This window comes from Pyrgilauda ruficollis, unplaced genomic scaffold (assembly GCF_017590135.1).
Source record: "Pyrgilauda ruficollis isolate IOZ18807 unplaced genomic scaffold, ASM1759013v1 scaffold176, whole genome shotgun sequence".
Classification (NCBI taxonomy): domain Eukaryota; kingdom Metazoa; phylum Chordata; class Aves; order Passeriformes; family Passeridae; genus Pyrgilauda; species Pyrgilauda ruficollis.
In genome coordinates, this window is record NW_024516542.1 from 675,203 (window position 1) to 698,994 (window position 23,792).

At 38.8% G+C, this 23,792-nt stretch overlaps 1 protein-coding gene across 1 annotated transcript in view; it reads left to right on the plus strand.

Moving 5' to 3' along the window:
• The window catches only part of AMPH (amphiphysin), a gene marked incomplete at its 3' end in the record, with an annotated part of 115,366 nt that overhangs the window by 64,891 nt on the left and 26,683 nt on the right, over positions 1–23,792 (plus strand). Inside the window, exons 3-8 of the mRNA XM_041464241.1 lie at positions 8,643–8,697; positions 15,015–15,109; positions 19,786–19,881; positions 21,185–21,292; positions 21,683–21,768; positions 23,423–23,498. Of these exons, the coding sequence (XP_041320175.1) occupies positions 8,643–8,697; positions 15,015–15,109; positions 19,786–19,881; positions 21,185–21,292; positions 21,683–21,768; positions 23,423–23,498 (516 nt within the window). The remainder of the gene's footprint in view (positions 1–8,642; positions 8,698–15,014; positions 15,110–19,785; positions 19,882–21,184; positions 21,293–21,682; positions 21,769–23,422; positions 23,499–23,792) is intronic.

Genomic DNA, 23,792 nt, shown 5'->3' on the forward strand with positions numbered 1-23,792 from the left:
CTATTTTCAAGCAATTGCATCTTACATGTTCTGTTTTTTACAGGGAGTACAGTAGCAGTTACCTTTATTCCCATATATTTTAATGACTCACAGTCATTAAAAGTCACGCTTTATTGTTCTAAGAGAGCAATATTCTATTTCATTATATGCATATTTGCCTCTCTTTATTTTTCTACATGTAGTTATGAGACTTCTTTCACTTTACATACCACAGTTAAAATATATTTTAGTGCTTAAGCCCATAAATATTATGTACTGTATATATATAAACAGGAGATATAACAGTTGTTACTACAAAAGCAGCTTCCCATGGCATGTTGTCAGAAAAAAAAGCAAAACGTCAAAGGCTATTGTTGATAGTTTATAGATATAATTAGGTGAAAAAGAAGAGCCTTTTTTTTACTGTTGTTGAGTGATCAGAACCTGCTTCTGTGGACTGTTTTACTTAATGTGCACCTAGTAGTAAGAGCTGCTCATTGGGTGTAATTGTTATGGTTCCTGAAAAGGTTTATCCTGTCAAAATCTTCTTTCACACAAGCATGCTTGGCTACCTTACAGCTGTGTCATGACATTGTCTAAGACTTGGTTTGTGAGGCAATTAACATTTTCTGAAGTGCTCTTTTTGCATCAGCTGTGCCACTGATTTTTTTAAAACTTACTCATGAATTAAGATAACCAAGATGAGATTCATCACCTACATACAGGTGCCAGATGTGCCTCACAGTGTCCCACCTGGCCCGCAGACATTGCTCCAGAAAAAGACATATGGCTTTGACCACAGTCCCATATTATACCTGCTATCCTGGCTACCATGTGGCATCTCCAGCTGCAACAGACATAGGTGTTTTGGCAGCTGAACCTTGCGCCTAGAGAGTGATCCAGTTCCAGATTGCAACACCTGAACCTGGGTGTCTGTGTTTCCAGGAGTTGGGTATTCCCTTGATGCTTGTGCTGAACTGGGCAGCAGGGTCTGGGAGAGCAAGGCAAAAACGCATCAGTTTCCCGGGGGCATCTGAGGGCCTTAATGTCTCTGATCAGCCCTGTCTGGGTCCACTAATCCTGCACGTGGACCCAGGAGTCCCATTTTAGCTCAGCCCTTGGCATAAATTACACCCACAGAGTCATTCCCATGCCTAGGGAACCCATGTTTCAGCTGCATCACCTGCTCCTCCCATCTGGATCTCCCAGACAAATCCTTGACCTGGTTCAAACCCTTACCAGGTTGTGGGTTGTCAGTGAAACCTCTTACCAGTCACTGTCTCTGCCCACCTGTCCCAGACTGTGCAGGATGGCACCCATCAGTGAGGGCATAGCCTCCACTGGGGTCACTTGTGGTTCCTGGTACAACCCTCACCAACTGTTGTGAGGGTTCTGGGTTAGTTGTCTAAAAGTTGGCATCTGTTGCCACTTGCAAGGCCCTAGTGTCTCCTTGCTGGTTAGGTCTCTAAGGACCAGCTGTGTTTGCTATTTGTGGATGTATCACAAACAGCATTAGATAACTATACTGGAGTGAATGGTTTTGACTACTGGATTTTCTTAATTGCTTTCCTGACTCCACAGGTTGCTCTTAAGACATCTACATTGTTTCTATGACAAGGGGAGACACCCAACTCATGTAGACAGTGATAAGTGTCTTAATCTAGAGTTGGATGAAGAACATGATTAAGAAAGGGAGCTTCAATATGTATTACATATATTAAATTCAATAACATTAAATTCAATCTGTGTTTTGCAAAATCTTATTTTCTCTAGGAATTTGTAATTATCTCATATATCTATCTGACCATCTTTAAACCTATCTTACGTCCCCCATTTAGACCCCCCTCATTTTACAGGTCTTGTACATAGTGTTGAGATGGACTAAAGAATCCAGGTAGTAAACAAAAAGTGTGAACTTTAAAATTAGTCTGAGTGGGTGACACTCTTTCTCATTAGCTGATAATCAAATTTTCTTGGTTGTCTGTAGAATCTAATACTAAAGTGCAGGGTACTTTAGTACTTGGTACTTGTTAAGCTGCAGCTATTATGTGTTCAGTACAGTTCTGTCCATACAAGACTCCTTTGCTAAATAAAAGTGATACCAAGTGTCTCTGGTATTCCAAAGTAAACCAGATGTAGAAAAACACAATCTAGACTAGAGGGAGAGGGCTTTTTTCTGTGAGCCAATAAGTCTTTACATTCAGGGGGACTGAGTCTGATAAGCATTTGGGGTAAACCAGAAGTGTACTTCAGCTACTGGCTGATCTCTAAGTCAAATACACTCTATACTATATATATATATATATTATATATATATATATATATATATATATATATATATATACACAATCCATAGAAAGGTACAATGTACTTTGAGACCATGAGAGGGATTTCTCTGCTGATTCCATTCCATCTTGAAATGTATTTAGTAATTACCTTGTGTCTTAAAGGTCGTTTTTCCCAAGACAAGAAGAAATGTGGTGTACCATTAAATCTCATCTCAATCTCATTAATTTCCAATCAGGCAAGATATTCAGGAAGGTGAATTTGTTTTATGCTACAAAATTATCTCTGCATGGACAGCTCACATGCATTTCAACTGACTCCTCTTCAAAAATGAGAGAGCAGCTGATGCAATGTTTTTCTTTCTTGATTCTGACCATTGATTGCACCAAATTCAGAGTCCAAACCATTGTCACACTGTGCAAGTTTTGACTGCCCCTTGGATATAAACTATTATGCCTCTGCAGCTTTAGTAACTGTACTGTTTTCTCCCCAGTGCAGTTGAATGTTCAAAGTTATTTCTGGCTATTTTTAAAGGAGATCTATATATGTTTCTTCAGGACCCCTTTGGGATAACTGACCATGGGGATAGTTAACAGCCCAGCTCTGAGATATAAGACATGGATTGAACATGATGCAGTTCACAGCAAACAGTTCTGGACAGTTTTCTACCTGATCCATTAATACATAGCTTATGTACATTATTTACAAATGTAGTTACAGGTATGCAGCCACAGGCATAAAGAGAGGCACAAATAGATGTTCAGAAAGTCTAGCTTGAAATGTGTATACATTACTTTTAGCCATGGACTTGTAGATTCTTGCTTCCTCTGCAGACCCCAATTTTTAATTAAAACCGTTATTTTGGGCCCTACTTTGAGGCCATGATATACTTAAAGGATGATGTGAAGGTACTAACTGTGAAGGTAGAATGGTTAGGGTTTAGTTGTGAGGGAAGGCTGGAATTTCACTTAAGGTGAGTGCCACATATTCTTCTGTTCAGTCCTCATATGAAACAGAAACTGATGGTTCAGTAAAAGGGTTGGTTTAGCGTCTCTGAAGGCACAGAGCTTTCTCACCTGCCTACTGGGCATTGCTACTAACACAAGGCAGGCCTCCCTGGTTCTTGCCTTTAGAGTTGATGGGTTTTTTTGGATTAGTGTAAATCATCTGAGAAGCCTGTTTCATTTGATGCAGTTTACTTCAATTCGACATGCTACTTAATAACTAGAACAACAAAATTCTTATTTTTGAGCCTTCTTAGTGGCTGGGCCACAAGTTTGGTGCTCTCCTGGAAGATAGTGTTATGCCTAAAACCTCAGTGTTTCCAGAGAAGGTCGCAAACCCAATTTTTTCAAGTAATGCAGTAGATAAATATTGCAAAACCCAAATCAAACCCAAATCTCTTAGAGCTTAAAAAGAAAAAAAGAAAATCTATTTCTTTAAGAAAAATATGCCAGAATTTGGAAGACAGTTCTAGGGAATATAAGGAACCTGATTGTTAGGGTTTAGGATTTTTCCTTTTGTTTCTTTCTCTCATGAAATTTTGTCCCATCTCTCATTAAGAAACCATCACGACTGATACTTAAGAGAGAAAAAAGAAGTTGCCACAGGAAGGGTGCAGCTGGCTACTCTCTTGGCTGGGAGGTTTCTCTTGGAGGGACAGAGATACCGCAAGAACTGGGCTGGGAAAAATGGAGCTGGGCGCAGCTCCTAGCTGTCTTAGCCTTGGCTTTGGAGGAGGACCATGGAGTTGCTGCTTACTGGTGTGGGGCGGAGTTCACTGCCGCCACTGGAGCCCAGCCCTGCCCTGCTTCTTCTGCTGTGGCCCCACAGCCCTTTGCCTGGCGGGACGCCCTGCAGCTCCAGCTATGGCTGCGGAGTTTCTGACACATTTCATACATTTCATTTCTCACTCCGGGATCTTGCTCATCCCTGCTGTTCCAGCTTGCTGCTTCCGAAGTGCCTGCTACAGCTCCTTTTGCTATCCAGAGGGGGTACCGGGACTGGCTGCCCCCCATGAGTTTGTAATGGAAGCCCATTCTCCGTCCCTTTCTGCCGGCTGTGTCCACCATTACGGTGTGGGGAGAGGCGGCTGAAACGTGTGCACAGCGTCCCCTGCAGCTGCATCTCACCTTCCCTGCCTGGCCAGGAGCCAACAGCGCCCTTGCTGACTGTGACCGCAACTACACCAAAGGGGAAAGCGCCTGCCGGCGAGTGAAGGCTGTTACTGGGTTTGTGGTTCTGTTTGTTGTCACTCCCACTGTTGCCTTGTTATCCATATGCAAACTAGTAAAAAAACATTATTCCTTTTCTTATATCTTTGTCTGAAAGCCCCTTAATTTCAAAATTATAATAATTCGGATGGAAGGGGGTCATATTCTCCATTGCAAGAGAGGTTCCTGCCTTCCACAGCAGACACCTGTCTTTTAAAAGATGACATTGATAAAATAGAGTACTTTGGAAAGAAGATAGATTTTATATTGAATTACAGATTTGTCCAAGTAGCCTTTTATTATGTTAAGCTTCTTTTAATTTAAAAGTTATTCATACTACATAGTTCTGTAAAAGACCTAGCAGTAAATTGTACCTAAAGTGTTTATGAACAAGAGACAGCACTGCTCAACACTGTGACAAGTAACAGCACATTACAATAAAGAATATCTTCCAGGTGATACAAAAAATGTTTTCTTTTCAGCTATTTCTCTGATGTCTTAGCAATAGAATGATGAAATTCTGGTATTAATTAGAGCTGCATTAATAATTGCCATTTTTAATTGTTGTTGTTGTTATTATTATTATATATGTTATTAATTACCCTGTGCTTCCGTTTCAATATTTTTAATGCTCTTGCCTCTCACTAAATTGGACTGATACATTTGGGTTTTGTATGTCATTCATGTGCTAACATTTCCTGGAAAGATGTATTGTGTTTACATCCTGTATGTGACATGATAGAAAAATCAAACTCTTCTGTTCTGACTGGAAAGCTGTAAATTCATGATTCCTAGCAAATAGGACATCCAATTACAACTTTTGTGGAGGCAAGATGATCTTTAATTTCTGAGTGGATGCAACAGATTTTCTAATCCACAGGAAGCAAGAGCTGGTTAGACAGAAACTATGACGTTTTAGTTTTCATCATTAACTTTTTTTAGGTTTTGTCAGTCTCACAGCCAACAGTTCTGTGGCTCTTTTTCTTACTTCCAGTGCTAAGATATGCTTAAATGCTACAAATTTAAAAGAAAACTAGTGCATAGTCAGCAATGCAGTATTTTCTTCTTATGAATTTTCATTAGTCTGTTAGATGACAAAAGTATATCTGTCTTCACTAATAATGAATTTACTATAGAAAATGTGTAGACCAGATACACATTTTTCAGAATTCACAGGGCTGAGGGCTTTTGATGCTAATTTTTTTTCTGGTATTTCTAGAAAGGTCTAATTTTGTTGCCATTGGAACTGAGAGAATATCTCTCAGATTCAGTAGGAGCCGGCCCTTGCTCATGGATTTTTCAGTGTCACATCACACAACAATTGATAATGAGGGAAAGGTCATATGACTCTATCATGTTTAGATATTTCAGGTGTTTGTGGCCTGTTAATAACTTAGACTGAGGGAGATCCATATTAAAATTATTATTTTTAATGAAGTGTCAGAACTCATAACAGCACATACGGCAAAATATTTACATCATTTTACTGCTTTGACTTTTTCTTACACATTTCCCTGAACAGCAGTTCCTGATGACTCACAATGCTAACCAAGCATAACAGATCTAATAGTGGTTTAGGGTAGCAGTTGTAAAGCTGCACAGCAGTATAGTTATAAACAGAGTGTTTGAGCAATGTGTTTCCCTGACATTTGTGGTGTGCTGCTTAGTCCTAGTGACAAAACATCATGTGTATGAATAAAACTGGACATGAAATCAGCTAAGGAGGTTCTCACCCTTCCAACTGTGGTTTGCTGCTTCTGGAACACCAGAGATTTTTCAGTAACTAAAAATTGCTACTACGTAGTCACCTATCCAGCTGGACTATGATGAAGAACCAAGTTTCTATACCTTCCATTTTTACCACACTAGCTCAGGCCAAAGAAGGTATGAAATTAAAACATAACTTCTGTGCCTTCATGTGACTTCTCACAGTACAAGGGATCCTCCCAGGAGCAGACTGGCATGCATGAAAGGGCAACTCCCATCTAGTTTCTGTCAAGTATTTGCTGATCCTTCTCTTCAGACATGAGATCAAGAAATTTGCTCCTGGCTACAATCTCCTTTCCTCTGTAGAAGCATTGATCACTTAATGCCTTGGTCCATGGAAAACAGACAACTTCTGATTCTCCATGCCTACTGCTTGAGCACAGAATGAAGTTAGCTTCTGCTCTGTTATGTAGCATGAAATAATGTGTTGCAATGACACTTTAGGGTAGTATCTTCTGCTAAAAGTATTAAAGTGTAATAAATAAAATACAAAAGTATTAAAAGTATTTAAATACAGAAGTATTAAAATGTATGCATAATATTTTCTCAAAGGACACAACATCGAGCTACTACTTCAGAACTTTCTGTTGTTCTGCAAGTAATTAAATTTGAGGTTAAATCCACTGATACTCACCGTGCACTTGTCTGGCCCTTGTTTTGATAGGCAGCTTTGATTCCAAAGCAGGGGAAGAGGTTGCCTTTCCTTGGAGCATCAAATATGGTCCCAAACCAGAGAATGGTTAGCGGGCTGGCTGCTCATACCTGCTGTTACCCAGCAGCTTTTCAGATAGCACTCTGGTGGTCTGGTGGTATACCCCTGGTGGTATTCCTGTGCTCAGATTTTAGTTGATTAATGGATTTGAGAGCTGTACGTGACTTGTTTCAGATCAAATTAGTGTAAAAGGAAGCTTCTGTTTTTTGAATTCATAAAGTGAATTCAGTCTGCTTTCTAGGCCCACACAGGCATTTTTACCTTCCAAATTCTTTAATATTTCCAGGAGATTAAACAGTTGCTCTCTTCTTATAGTACACTACAATTTGAGAGATGGGGGTGGGGCTGTTGAAGATCCCATTCTAAAGGCCTTCAGTTCCCTTCAAGAAGCTGAGAGAAGTGAGTTTGGTGGGTGTGACCTGCATTGTATTCTATGTACTGGTGAGACAAATATTTTTTCAGAACCACAATTTTGACTTAACATGGCGGCAGCTTTGATGGATTTTAAGCATCATATAGCCCCTATCAAACTGAATTTCTTATGATCCTCTGTGTCTGAATTCTCTGAGCATTGAAGTTGCTGATGGCAAATCCTTTACTGATAGAAGACATCCTTTGAGTTGAGTTATAATATCTTATACCTTCTGCCTTCTAAAATATTCACATTATTCACATGCACCCTTTAGATTCTGTTTTTCACATGGAAAATACGAAACTCCAAAGCAGTCAGTCGTATTTTGAAGCTGTCAGTGATATTTTGTTTCTGATTTTTCCACACGGTGTAGCTGTATGTGAGAAAAGATGACTGCAAGCTGATACTCCTGTAGTTTCCAACTGCTTAAAAAAATTATTTGAAAAATATTGGAAACTGGCAAATGCGGACTCTTTCAAAAAATTTCAGGCTATTGAAGGTGTCCTGGACAGCATCTTTTTAGCAATAAGTAAAGGTTATTTGCAAATTTATTGCAGGTTATTGCAGGTTTCTTTGCAAATCCTAAGAACTGTGAAGTCCAACTTGTGGTACAGTCAGAGATAAAATAACAAAATCCATTGTTTTCTCTATTCTGACAAGGTTGTTGGTATAAGAGAAAGAAAGATAATTTTGATGTATTTGCCAAAGAAAGAGTCAAGATTTCACAGCAGACTGCAAGATGCACTATGCAAGCAAAAAAATGTAACTAATGTTATTATATTTTATTACTTATTTGCTTTCAAAATGTTAAAATTTTAGAATACTGGGGAAATTGTTTGCAAATATAGTAAACAACTTGTGTAAGGGTAGAACTCTCTTCGGATCTAGACTGGCCTCATTTGAGTGGTTTCCAGTGGAAGTTCACCAGTTTTGATGATACTTCTTTGTGTGTCAGATTAGGCCATAGGCCCAGCTGACTTGAACTATACCTTAGCTGTAAAATTTACCTGTCTTTCTTTGGGTAGAGTTCTTCCCTGTACAGATGATTGCTAAAATAAATGCAGAAATTCTAGCCTAGAGAGTACACTGTGCAAGCCTTCTTTGCCAGGCCCTCTTTTTATATGAAACTGTGCATGCTTGCAACATGTGACACTATTAATTAGATAGGTCCTGAAGTTGCTTTTAGTTGTTAGATGTACTGCATGCATGTTTCAAGGCATTAAACATAACTGATGTGTTTTCACTTCCATGCTTTTTTTTTCTTCTTTTGCAGGCAGAGGGTTCCAGACTCCAGAGAGAGCTGAGAGGATATTTAGCAGCCATTAAAGGTGATTTTTAAGTTTTATATCTTGCCTTCATAAAGCAAACTTTTTTTAAAAAATTGAGACAAGTAAGCTTGTTTAAAGTATACAAAGACAAATACAAGGTTCTCTTTAACCTGATGTTAGAGATTCTGCACCTTCAAAGTCAACTCATGTACATACAGTCTTGCATCCTCGACTGTCCTTTGTGTGCATCCTCCACTGACCAGATTCTTATGTTGTATGCATTTCTAGCACCCACAAAGTCTACACACCTTGTTACTCATCTTTGCAAATGCAAATATGAAGTACCTCATGCAAGGCAAGGGATTGCTTGATCTCCACAAGTGTAACATTTCCAGATTATTACTAGTTGGATTATAAGCTTCCTCCAAAACGACACTCCCTGTGATAATGCGATTTCTCTTCTATTTCTGACTGTTTAATCCATTTTTTTTTAAGTTTAAAAGTCAAATGTGATGTTACTTTATACTGCATTGAAAATCTAAGTAACAGAAGTCGCTAACCAGTGCTTTAATATCAGAGACAAGCAAACAGTAATTTAAATCCTACTAGACATTTGTAAATCCAGCACACTCAACAGAGCACTGTATGCAAATTGTTCTCTTTCTCATGCCACCGCTCTTTGGAGGAGTTGGAAGCTAAAGGGAAAGGAATAAGAGTTGGTGGCAGATTGAGAGACAGTGCCTTCTTGAGATAAATATAAATATATGATAAATATATATGTGTGTGTATTTTTAACCTCCAGTCCAGTAGGGAAAATTTTGCAAATGAGTATTAACATCCCTGAAACTCACTGTCATAGTAACATCATCAGCTGTTCACAGGCAGGTAAGAAAGCTCTTTTTGATGCAAGTTATAAAATGGGAAACAAAGCAGTAGCTTACTGTCTTTGACCATCTATTGTTTTCTGGATGGGCTGCCCAAGGAAAATTCCATACCAGGCAAATTTGCTCTAATGTCTTTTGTTCTTAGAGAAAATTGTAGCATTGGTCTTTTGCAGAGAACACACTGAATGCTAATTTTGCTCTCACAGTTTTCACTCTTCCCCACACACATTGTATGGTGGTTATTCAGAAGCAGTAGGATGATGCTGTTTGTTTGCTAGATGTCTGATCTGTCATGTAAACTGATTGTTTACATGCTGCCTTGATTTCTGTATTGGTGATAACACTCCTCTCACTGATTTTCATCTCTGAAACACTCTGTTTCATCTTCTTTCTCCATCCTTTTCTTCTTTTCCTAGTACTCTACACTCATGGTCCTTTTGCACTTCTACTCTCTAACGGGCTAGTTTTTTCACCAAGTTTTGTGTTTATCTTAGTGTAAAATTTTCCATTGTTTTAGTTCTGCCTCTTTAGCTATGCTTTTCTGTTAAGCACAGTTTTCTTGTTGCTGCCTTTAAGTAATTTGGACTGACTTTCTTACTCAGAATGAAAAGTGTTTGCTAGCACCTTATTATCTACATGTCTTAAAAAAGATCCAGTCAAAAGCACTCATGAGAGCCTTAAAAATGTCAAAGATAACAAGCCAGCAGTGGGCGTCCTTGGCACACATATTGGCACACATTGCTGCTGTGGAGTGAGCACACAACCTGAGACAGTAGAGCACGATACACAGCTCTGACTCAGGCTTCCTCAAAGATGACTAGGTCAGTAGTGCCAAAGACCAGATTTTGGATGACTGAAGCACCTGCTACAGTGTCTTTGTTGCAATTCTTTGAATGACTGCCATCATTAAAAGATTTTTGAGGTACCTATGCACAAAAACATGGTAACCCTCATATTTAGGCACTTGAGTGGGATTTTTGCACCAAAGATGTCAGAGACTTGGAGTCATGCTGTCATCGGGGGCTCATTTTGCAGGAAAAAAGGTCAATCATATAACTGCATATATTGGAATTTTTGGAAAATAACGTACTTGACATCCTAATACTCTTGGATGTATGAGAAGCAGCTCATTTTAAAGTGTTTTGGGATTTTAACTTCAGTAATAAGTTTTATTTTGGTGCATGACTTCTGAATGACTTGATATTGGAAGCAGGAAGTACAAATCCAGGTATGACTTCATAGAATCATAGAATGGTTTGGGTTGGAAGGGACTTTATAGATAATCTAGTTGAAATCCCCCTGCCATAGTCAGGAATGCCACTCAATAGACAAGGTTATTTAGAATCCCATTCAACCTGACCTTGAACACTTCCAAGGATGGGGCATCTGCTTCTTTGGGCTACCTGTTCCAGTGTTTCACTACCCTCTGAGTAAAGAATTTCCTCCTAAGATCTAATCTATACCTCTCCTCTTCTAGTTTCAAACCATTAATTCCCCTTTGTCCTACCACTGTCTACTTGTGTAAAAGTTGTTCTTCCTCTTTTTCAATAAGCTCCCATTAAGTACTGTCAAGACAAAAGGAGGTCTCTACAGAGCCTTATCTCCAGGCTGAACAATCCCAGCTGTCTCAGTCTGTCTTTGTAGGAGAGGTTCTCTGTTTCTCTGAACATCTTTGTGGCCTTCTCTGGACCTGCTCTAACTTCTTTCTTGTGGACTCCAGATGTAGACACAATACTACAGATGGGGATATAAGTGAGGAAGAGTAAATTAAACCTTATTATGACCCTCTGTCCCTTCATTTTAATATATACTTCACAATTTGAGGTTTAGTATCACATATTCTTAAAATAATTTTTGCTGTATTCAGACTCCTTCTCTTGATCACTGATGCTTCTTAGTCTTAGCTGGACCTTGATTTTTCTTGTTGGCTATTGAAGGACTCAGAGGAACCATGCCATAAAGCTGTTGAACTTGTGAATGGCTTTTATGTGCCATTTTATTTCACCTGCATGATAGTTTAATGTCTGCTGTGTTTCAGTGGTGTTTGTACTGATGAGACTGTGTGCTATTCCCCTTAACTTTAGTCATCTCATGCCTCAGTTTGTGTGTCTTCCGATCTCCTTGGCAGTATGTATCTGGGTTTTATACTTCATTATTTATTTTTAAGCTTTTGAGAGCTGTAAGGGACTTGAATGGTTTTATGGGCCAATTGTTATAGAAACCCTAAATCAGTCACCCATTCTCTACCCCAAGCTCTTTGCAAGTACCAGTGCAGATGGGGAAGAAGAAACCTGGATCTTCATGCAAGTGGAAAGGTGACAGACGTAAAAAGTAGTCCTGCATGAGGGAAAGAAAGCACCTGAAATTTGCCTGAAATACACTTCATGTGGCTTAATGTAGTGATAAAGAGTAACTGGTGTACAGGAAGGGGAGGGGAGATTTTTCAGGTCTGTAAGCAGTTCTGTTGCCTAGTTGTCAGTCTGTGGCTGACAGAACTGCACATATCCTTCAGACATAGAAATCTTAAAATCAGTCATGTAATTTCTTAAAAACCATAAAACTATTAATCATCTTTCTGCAAAATTTATTAATGAATAATGAAATTATTGACTTGTTCCAGTGGAAACTCTAATGGATTACTAGCAATAACAAATACAACCCTTATGGCAGGGCAGGTCATTTCCCTGAAGAACCACATAAGTAATATTAAGAGCCAGACCAAGATATCTCACCCCATCAGGAAAATGGAAAATTCTCCATCATTCAGGCTAGATTACCCTGCAGGGGAGTGAGGAGACCCCAAGTATATGAGTTTCATAGCCAACATACTGTTCTTTCTCATTCTCCATGGGAGCTTGAGTACATTGGAACTGTATTGGTAAAGAGTCGCCTACCCTCCCCTTTCTCTGGTGTGCTTAATGGGAATATCTCTGCACTGTCATCCCCAGAATCCCTATCACAAGGAGGCCTCTAGAATTTTTTGGAGGCTCCAGGGACAGGGACTCCTTCCAACAGAAATAGGGATCATTTAATCTGAGAAGCTCAATCTTCAGTAACTGGATTATTTAGCAACATTTTTCCTAAGTGATTCAAATATTTTAGCACTTTTAGCTATTAAAGACAGGACCCAATTACCAACAAGTACTACTGAATGGAACAATTGATACTAAATACAAATTTCTAACTGTTCAGCAGCAGTAAAAATTATTTTCACATTTCTTAGTACTTTTCATATTACTTAGTACTTTAATGACTTGCTTTTAACCAATTATCTTTCTATAGTGATAGCAGTTAAAAGCAGCCAAGAGAGAGAGCCTGCAGTCTATGAGTAAGACACTAATCCCCTTAAATTTTGTGCTGAATAACACATAAAAGATATCCATGTGTAAGGAATAACTCTGTGTGAAAACCTGTCAAACAAAAAATCATTGGACACTGTAAGTTTATGTCCAGAGGTATGAAAAATAATGGGAATTCACTGGATTGGTATTTACCTTTTCACCCCTTTGGTGTATTGCAGTAAACCTGGTATAGATGCAGTCAGAAGGATGGATGATATTAGCCTGGAAATTTCAAATTGAAGCCCCTGACTGAAAAAACCAAATACTTAATTGCCCACTTGCCTGACACTACAGCTGGATTTGACTGATGTTTTTTACAGGAATGTGGTGGAATGAAGGCTTATCCAATTCTCAGAACAGAAAAAAAGTGTAAAAGTTGGTGCAGTTTTGATATAACTCAAGCATGGCACATTAGGTGTGTTTTACTTTTTCTCTTAAGCAGATATATGCCTGAGTCCTGTAGTACTTAAGAAAGAAAGTCTAGGAAAAGGTGTCAACATGGTCTGTGACTGAGCTGAATGCAAGTTGCAGGAGGGATTATCTAGCAGCTATGCTAGCCTGCTTGCCGCAGGAACCTCTGCCGCAGTTTTACCACTCAAGAGTGCTTAAGGGCAGAAGTTCAGGTATCAGAAAAGATCAGGTGTAAGCAGGGATGAACAAACCTTCCTGGTTTGTACATTCACCCTGACTGGAGAGAAGCAAAGAGATACTCTAGTGGTTTTGCCTTATCTCTTGAGTTGATTAATTTGCAGCGACATTAAAGATTTTAAATGAGTCCTGCCTGAAAATATATGTGAAGATCATCTGTATTTCATTGTAACCTGGTAACTTCTAAGGCAAAAATTAAAAAAAATCCTTTTTATTCAGGAGAACACTTTCTTAGCTGGAGATACATCATCCTAAGAATTAACCATGAAGGAGAAAAGGAAGAAATACATTTTAATTCTTGTGCTCTCCTAATAGTCTACAATGAGCTCTGTCATTAAAAACCACCCCCAAGACAATTCCTGAAGAGATCAGCTATTCTGTTTTGGCTCATTACCTTTTGATTTAAGGGTGAAAGCTTGTACCCTCTAAGCACCAGTATTTCCTTTGTACTTGTTCTCCCCCATGCCATTCTCATTTTGTACTCAAGGACTGAGAACAAGCATGTACTTTCAGCTTTTTCAGTATCTGTTTTCTATCCTATCAATTCCATAGACTACTACTTTCTTATAAGTGTGCATCCCTGTATTTATTTTACTCTCATATTAACAGCATGTGTTTTGTGAGTGCATGATGGAATACCAACTGACTAGATCAAGATCTTCTACACATTCAAGTTTCAAATTAGTTTTCCTTTTCCACTTGTGAATGTTTCTTTGTGCAGAAAACAAAAATATTGATGCTATTCCTAAATTCAGTCACTGAGCAGTTAAATCTGAACATCATGCTTAGAGATATTTTCAAGAGAGCAAACAGATTTTGACTAGAAAAAAGGTGCTTTTTTAAGAAAAAAGTTAATGCTAAGAAATAAATTCAAGTATTGAGATTTTCCAATGAAGTTGAAATAAAAGTTGTCATTTTAAAATTACTTATTCTGAACTCTTAGAATGTTAGGTGAGATGAGTTTGCTTTCTCTGGATTCAGAACCATATTCTGAATCTAATGGATTCATGCTGTATCAAAATGCAAACCCCAGTGCCTTCACTGTGGGTGTTTATTTAATCATTGGGGTCAAACTGATCTCACTGAAGATAGATTCTCATAATGTCATTGAAGCTATTTTACATTTAAACCAGAGTGATAAACATCAATAGTCACTGTTCTTGTTTCACCTGTCAAATCAAGAGCCAAAGCAAAAGCTTCAATAGTGACTGTCAGTTTGGCTTCACACAATCCTCTGCAAGCACCACCCTGTTGCAAACATGAATAGGCACTGGGCTCCACAAACTTCTAAAGGTACTGGGTGACATTACAAAACTCTTCATAAAACCACGTCCACTACAGTGCTCTACCCAAGTTCAGATATTTCTTTTCTAAATTTGCCAGAGGAAATAGCATAGTGGGTACACGTGGCTGAAAATAAAGATATTTAGCAACTACTTCTTGTAGTTGCTAAATATCTTGCATCTTCTTGCATTTACATATTTCTCTTTTTGTCTAACTGCAGGAATGCAAGATGCCTCAAAAAAGCTTACAGAGTCTCTCCATGAAGTGTACGAGCCAGACTGGTATGGACGTGAAGATGTGAAAATGATTGGAGAGGTAAGATATATGGAAAGAGGGAAAAAGTATTTTGGATGCAAATGGATTAATCTGAGCTGTTGAGGGTGCATCCAAAACTGACCTTAATCCTTCATGTCATGTTAAATCCTGTTTTCTCAGCATATAAATTATGGATCTTGTGAAATGCAGCTCCTACTGGCCAGATGCAGCACTGCAGTGTCTGTTGTATGAACTAGCTGATAAAAGCTACCACTGAGATAACTCAGTGTGAGCAGAATTGGTCCTGACAGCATCTGCCTGACAAGTTTGTACAAAGGTATCTTACATGCAATTTTATAGTCAGGATTCTCAGCTCAATGGAATGTTAAAAATTATCAAAGCTGCTTATCCTTTTGTGCTGTGTAACAATTGTCGAGCCAGCGGTACTGCACAGGACATCTTATGAAACACTCACCTTTCTCTGAGAAGAACATGGAATTTAAAGGCAAATTAGAGTGCAGGACACTTTATTTTTACTTTTTACCTTACTCCAGTGATTAGAGAAGAATAGGCTTTTCTAGACAACATAGCAGGAATTTGAGGTGCTCTGAATTGCCTGCATAAAGACCCTCAGTTCTGGGGGAAATCTGTCAGCAAATGTGACGGTGGTGACAAGAAAGTGCAAATGGTTGTCAATGAAGCTTTTAATCACCTGGCATTCAGTTTGCAAGGTCTCCTTCATAATATAGTTAACAGTAAACCTGAATACAGAGCAGTGTACAGATTGCTTTTCTTCTCTATGGATGCCTTCTCCTACACTTCCCTGCTGCAAAGGGTTTTGATTTTAAAAGCACACAACTTCCAAAGTGCCTGATTTAAGATACATATTTTTTTGTTTGATTGATTTAGGTTTTTTATATTGTTTTATATGCAATATTACAAAATCTCCTGAATTGTTTTGGTACATAATCACAAAGGTAGATTTATGCATCAATTAGAGTGGCAAAAACTCAGTTAGAACTTAACCTGGCCACTTCTGTCAAGGATAATAAAGAGTGGTTTTATAAATATATTAATATCAAAAGAAGGACCAAGAAAAACTTCCATTCTTCATCAACATGGTGGGGAATATAGTTACCAAAGATGAGGAAAAGGTTGAGGTACTTAACACCTTCTTTGCCTCAATTGTCAACAATAAGACAGGTCATCCTCAGGGCAGATGGCCTCTAAAGCTAACAGACTGGGACAGGGAGCAGAAGAGATCCCCTGTAATTGGAAGCAGTTAGTGACCTGCTGAGCCACTTTGATGTTCGCAAGCCTGTGGGACCAGATGGGATCCATCCTGAGTGATGAGGGAGCTAGCAGAAGAGCTCACTAAGCTGCTTGTCATCATTTATCATCAGTTTTGGTTATTCGGGAGGTCCCAGATGACTGGAAGCCAGCCAATGTAATACCCCTCCTGAAAGAAGGATCCAGGAAACTACAGATCTCTCAACCTGACATCGATGCCTGGCACAGTTATGGAACAGGTCATCTTGAGTGCGATTACACAGGACCTACAGGGATCGCCTGGGGATCAGACTCAGCCAGATGAATTTAGGAGAGGCAGGTCCTGCCTAACCAATATGATCTCCTTTTATGACCAGGCAACCCACCTGGTGGATGTGGGGAAGGGTGTCGATGTTGTCTACCTGGACTGAGCAAAGCCTTCAACACTGTCTCCATGGAATAATCCTGGAAAAGCTGATAGCCCATGGCTTGGACAGGTGCACTCTTTGCAGGGTTAAGAACTGCCTGGATGGCCAGGCCCAGAGAGTGGTGGTGAATAGTGCTATATCCAGTTGATGGCCAGTCACTAGTGGTGGCCCCCAGAGATCTGTGTATGGGCCCAGTCCTGTTTAATATCTTTATTGATGATCTGGATGAGGGGATCGAGTCTACTATTAGCAGTTTTGCAGATGACACCAGGTTGGGTGCCAGTGTCAGTCTGCTGGAGGGCAGGAGAGCTCTGCAGGAGCAACCTGGATGGGCTGGATCGATGGGCTGAATCCAGCGATATGAGGTTTAACAAGACCAAGTGTCAGGTCCTGCACTTTGGCCACAACAACCCCGTGCAGCACTACAGGCTGAGGACAGAGAAGCTGGACAAAGGCCAGGCAGAAGGGACCTGGGGGTACTGATTGGCAGCAGCCTGAACATGAGCCAGCAGTGTGCCCACCATGGCCAAGAAAGCCAATGGAATCCTGGCCTGTATCAGCAATAGTGTGGCCAGCAGGAGCAGGGAATGATTCTTTCCCCATGCTCAGCACTGGTGAGGCCACAACTTGAGTACTGTGTCCACGTCTGGGCCCCTCAATTTAGAAGGATGTTGAGATGCTGGAGCATGTCCAGAAAAGGGCGACAAGGGTGGTGAAGGGTCTGGAACAAAAGTCCTATGAGGGCCAGCTGAGGGAGCTTGGGTTGTTTAGCCTGGAGAAAAGGAGGCTCAGGGAAGATCTTTTCACTCTCTACAACTGCCTGAAAGGAGGTTGTAGCCAAGTGGGGGTCAGTCTTTTCTCCCAGGAAACCAGCAACAGGACAAGAGGACACAGCCTTAAACTATGTCAGGGGAAGTTTAGGCTGGACATTAAGAAGAATTTTTGCACAGAAGGAGTGATTTGGCATTGGAATCACCTGCCCAGGGAAGTGGTGGTGTTACCATCTCTGGAGGTGTTTAAGAAAAGACTGGATGTGGCACTTAGAGCCATGTTATAAGGTTGTTGATAAGGTGGTGTTAGGTCATAAGTTAGACTTGATGATCTCAAAGATCTTTTCCAACCCATTTTTTGCACAGAAGGAGTGATTTGGCATTGGAATCACCTGCCCAGGGAAGTGGTGGTGTTACCATCTCTGGAGGTGTTTAAGAAAAGGCTGGATGTGGCCCTTAGAGCCATGTTATAAGGTTGTTGATAAGGTGGTGTTAGGTCATAAGTTAGACTTGATGATCTCAAAGATCTTTTCCAACCCATTTGATTCTGTGATTCTGTAATTCTGTGAGCTCAGTAAAAAATAATTACGTATCCAGGTTATAAATTGTCATTCCAAAAGGGATCCACTTAAAAGATCTTATTCTGTATGGTAGGAAAGATGATGGCTTAAAGAATTCTTCAGCAATGTTGTTTGAGTTCATTAGCTTTCAGAATCTCCTTTATTTTAATTTGTTCAAAATATGTATCAGCAAGATACAAAGGCAAACAAACAAGACTGGCATGCTATGGTCTAATGCTGTGATGCTCTGTAGACCACTGTGATTAAATGCTGTGTTAATAAATTAGGTATTTCTTTTAAACATGTTTAATAGATTCTAACCATTCATTAGGGACTCTGTTACAGTAGGAAAGGAATGAACTTAAAGGTGGCCTTACACAGCATTTATAATCCGCCGAATAGTAGGTTATGATAAAACAAACACTTTGGAATAGTTTTCTATTGTGCAGGACGGCCATGTGTTTCATGGGTCACACACTCAACTGTCCAAGTGGCAATAGAGAGAGTTTATTATATAAACCCCTCTTTATAAAGGGGGTTTGAAAAACCCAGTCTGGATGGCTCATTGGTCTGATCTTTGATACTGCCCAGCTCCCGGACTAGTGAGATGTCTGCAGCTTAGGATGGAATGTAATCGGTTGAGGTTCCTATTTGTCAACCCAGGGCTGGTTTATGGAACTGGCTGAGTTTCTTATTTATAGCCAAATTAATTTCCCAGTACAAGCCAGCTTGTACTGTGACATAATGTGACAGTTTTCCTGACTTGTCTGTGAGGATAACAGCCCTGCAGAGCAGTGCTTACAACCATTAACCTCCCTCCCATCAAAGGGAAGGATGTTAAGTGATTTTTGAAATGTGCAAAGAAAGGGGGAATCAGGATGTGTTAATGATTTGTTCAGTGGAGAATCCAGGACCTCAAGCACTATGTCTATGCAACAGGATTTGCTTCTAATAAGGAATCTTACCCATTGAGTCCTTGTCACATGAGCTATGTGTTAATATGTTCATGAAAATCAGAAAGCTACAGGGGGTTTCTCCTGGAGCCCAGAGCTCCAAAGGGGACTGGGGAAAAGCACTGGGGGAAAGTGTGTTCAGGGCAGAGGAGGGTGGCAGGGTTGCAGATTTTGTTTATTTTGCCAGCTGATGTTGAGATGTTTGATGTTGAGATGTTTCCTATCTGTCATTCCAGTTCTCCAGCAGCACAAAGTAGAGTTCTTGTCTGCATCAGCCATTCTATTAAATGTACCTTAATGGCACAAAAAGAATGAGATGGAAAGATCCTTCCCTTTATTTTCTCTTCTATTTTTTGTCGTACTTCCTTTCTCTGTAAGCAAGGCTCACCATCAGGGAATATAGTTAGACACAAGAGCTATGCCATGTACAGATTCTGTATTAATGACCCTCAGGGACCTGAAACCCCAAGGAGCACCTTGAATCCATGACATTCTTATTTTCACATAGCACTTAGTATTTGAAATAAATGAAAGCACAAACTAATTATTAAGTTTAATCTTAATTTGTTGTGAATTAAATTTGCAATATCAAGGTATTCCTTTTCATTCACCTTACGTTTATGCTATGATTTATTTCCATAAAGAACATTTTAAAACTTCAGAAAGATGAATCTTTGCCAATTACATTTGTATTTCTCCTAAGTTTAGAGTGGCATTAAACTACTAAGTACATTTTTCTCCTTTCTACCTTTTCAGAAATGTGATGAACTTTGGGAAGACTTCCATCAAAAACTGGTGGATGGGTCATTGTTAACGCTGGATACATATCTAGGACAATTTCCTGATATCAAAGTAAAGTAATGATTTTCTACAAAGGACAAGTTTTAAAGTTCTGTTGAGTTGCAAAATAAATTGAAAATGAGATTACAAAGAAAAAAAATTTAAAAGGGTGGGAGATGGAAGTCATGCTCTCCTGTAATGTACAAGATATTGTAAGTAAATTCCTGACATTAGACAGGACTGATTTTCCAAGTGAACAAAAATATTTTTCATGCAGTAGTACATGGAAGTAAATTAGCCTTTGTAGAGGCAATTTTTATGCTTTTTTCCACTGCTGTTTCTTTGGCATGAGATAATTCTAACCGATTTCAGTAAGGACACATTAAGCTATTCATCTGTTAAAATGCCAGACAAATTACATGGAAAGCAGGCTTTCTGTTATTGGCTAGATGGATGCACCCATGAGTATCTTTCTTTTATCTAAGCCATGGTTCCTGTCTTTTAATTAGTTATAAAAAGATTCTGTAATACACATCACAAGAGAACATTATACAGATTCTAGCCTCTGCCACATGCCCATCTAGTATACAGTCCAGAGAAATGACTGATAAATGAAATGTGTGAGGATAAAGAAGCACTATAGGTGAGAGGAGATACATTTATATTTGAATATGACTGTATGGGCATAACTGGATTTTTTCTGTGAGGGTTTATAACTGAGCAGGTAACACACAGTAATCCCCTTTGTAATTTACATCAAGGACTAAAGAAAAAATAATCAAAGAATACCAACATTAGTGATACACAGTCCTAAACTCATTTTTAAATCAAGCTGTGATTATGCCCTCTCAGCATGTGGATTACATAGCTTTGTAAAGTCTATATCAAAATATATCTATATCTAATATCTATATCTGTATCTATATCTTGAACTCCAGTATTTTAGATAGGTGTCAGAACACCTATACAGAGAAGTATATATTAGCATTTTTCCAACTCTAGAAAAAAATGCATTAATTGCTGAATTTTCACACTATATGTAAGGGAAAAAGATAGTGTTACCATGGATAGAGTTTAACAGGTTCACTGATTTTAGAGAATGTGACAAGTCTTATGTAACACTGATACCTCAATTCTAAGGCCTGTAAGCCCTATACCCACGAAAACCCTTTTCAAACTATTTGTAAATTGATTCCTTTTTTAAAATAAGGTGATTAGTTTGTCATTTTGACCATTTCCATGTTCCTCCTATATGATATAATAATTCAGATATGAACAACAGAGAAGAGAGAATAAAAATATGTCAAAAACTAAATTAACAAGATAAGTAAAATGGCTTTTTTGCTCCTCATATTTCATTTCTACCCCTGTACAGACTCGCATTGCAAAACGAAGCAGAAAGCTAGTGGACTACGACAGTGCAAGGCATCATCTAGAAGCCCTGCAGAGCTCAAAAAGAAAAGATGAGGGTAGAATCACCAAGGTAACACAAACAGAAACATGCTGGAAGAAGACCTGGGGAGACTGGGTGGTATTTTTTTCTGTACAGAGAGAGAGCACAAAATTTCTCTTCATTTTACTCCCTTAGAAATAATGATATCTCTAAGCAAAAATGTGTATTGAGTACTTTGGTTCATGTGATAGTCAGGCTCAGCCTCTTTCACTAAGGAGTCCTGTTTGGGACCTAACTTGCTCTCTTGATGAGACTGAGGGGACAGCAAATCCTGTACTGGCCTCCATGGTGTAAGACTGAGTTACATCCTTTGTTAATAAAAATTGTAAAAGACCCACCAAGAAAAAAAAACCACAAAAATCATTTTGGTTCTGTTATGTCATAGTGATTTTAGAAGTCGTCTGTTTCATTTTGGTTTAGGCAGAAGAAGAATTTCAAAAAGCACAGAAAGTGTTTGAAGAGTTTAACACTGACTTGCAAGAAGAGTTGCCATCTCTGTGGTCACGGTAAGCCTAGAGAGATACTGTATGCAAGGCCTTAAATGGGGAGTAAGAAAAGGGAATCGGGTGATTTTAATGAGCTGACGGAAAATGAATTGCTGGGTTCTTGAAGATTCCACCCATTGCCTTTCTGAAATAATAAAAGGAAAAATGTATACAAGTGCTCCAAGAATATATGTAATGTAAGTGTATTTATGCTTATTTTTTTCAATGTATGTTGGCACTTAAGATTCACTAGCATATCTTCATTCTGAAGTGCTAAAAGGTTTCCATTTACTGAGTAAATAATTATGTTAGGGCACAGAGTAGTCTGTGGTGATTTGGGTCTACTTATAGATCATTTTTTATTATAACTACACCAGAAGACACATATTATAGTTTTGCACTGGTGTTAAATGGTTGTGATGTTAAATGACTTGATGGCATAGGTCATTCAGTCAAGATATTTAATCATGAATTGTGTTTATACAGAAAATGCAGACAATATGAATGGGAGAACAAAAGCAGTAGAAAAATAAGCATCTCATTAGTGTGTTATGTGTTATGTTCTTTAACAATTGACACATTTCACTGGAGTGAAAATGTGAAGTATCCTTTTTCTTCTCTGCCTTCCAAATTAAATCCTGTTAAATTTCAGACCAACAGAGGATTTCCCTGCTGTGTTTCTGCCTATTTCAGTGTAAACCTTCTTAGCACTTACGGATATTTGTTTTATGGGCCTACCAAAAGTAAAACTGCATATAAATGACTTAGAGTGAGGGCCCTTTTACTTCAGTAAATTTTGTATAAAGACACAGTAGCTAGTCTCGGGGAAAGGTAGAATTTAATTTGAGCAATACGCATAATTTAGTAAGCAATTGCTTTCAGTGTCCTTTATTTTATTTATTAAAATTTTTCAGGAAGAAAATATTCTATTGAGTTGACATTTTGCAGGCTTATTCTTATTCCAAAGTCAATTGTTGTTAATCAAAGTTGGGAGAAATTATACATGGAAGTTTTAAATAGGAAAAATAATAAAACAAAATCTAAGAAAACAGCTTCTACTTTTGAAATGGAGAAGTATGTAATAATTCACCCCAAGTAAGCAGATTCTTGACTACATGCACAGAAATGTCTAGTCTGTATTAAATTCTTTTCTTTTATATACATGTGCATGTGTTTCAGAGCTGAGTTTGGGATGCCTGGGCTGTACTGAGCTGTATACACTCAAGGTGACCCAAGATGCAACTGCATCACCTTGATGCTGTGATAAGATTTGGGCACAGGGGTTCACAGTGCTGGAATGGTACCTTTCTCCTTTCAAGAAATGGTTGTGTGCTGTCTGGCAGGAGATGGAAGCCCAGAGCATCTTGCCTTCCCTGTGCTTGTGCTGTAGTTGAGACCATCCTTTTCCACTCTTCTTTAAAAAAAGCTGAAGACATCTGATGTGAAGTAGTCTCAGCTTGGTTGACTGGATGGTGTGAAATACATATCTTAACACTAACGGAAATAATCATGAAAAAATTAGTCTGAAATTTTGACATTTCATCATTTGCTTTGCTGAGAGTAATAGTCAAGAATGTTGTTTGTAGTCCAGAAAACAGTTAATTAATCTGCCTTTGTGCCCCTCCCACACATACCTTTTATTCTCTTTTTCCTTTCTTTGTGCCATCCTTTGTAGACGAATTGGCTTCTATGTGAACACCTTCAAAAATGTATCCAGCCTTGAAGCCAAGTTTCACAAGGAAATAGCATTAGTGAGTAAAACTGACTATCTCATGTATGATGGATTATGCTATGCATGACAGCTAAAACATACCTTATAGTAAAAATCTAGCAGAGGCACACATGAGAATTTGCCATAGATCCAGATTTTTGCTACAATCATAATATTCATTTCTACTTGTTATATTTGTTCTCTCCTTAAGGAAGAAGCAGCCCCTACAGTTTTGGATTGCAGTGCATTACCAGTTATAGCACTAAATTCACTTTCTGTTTTGATCAGTATTTCTGCTGTGTCCAATTGCTAAGCACCTCTTTGCTTTAATCAG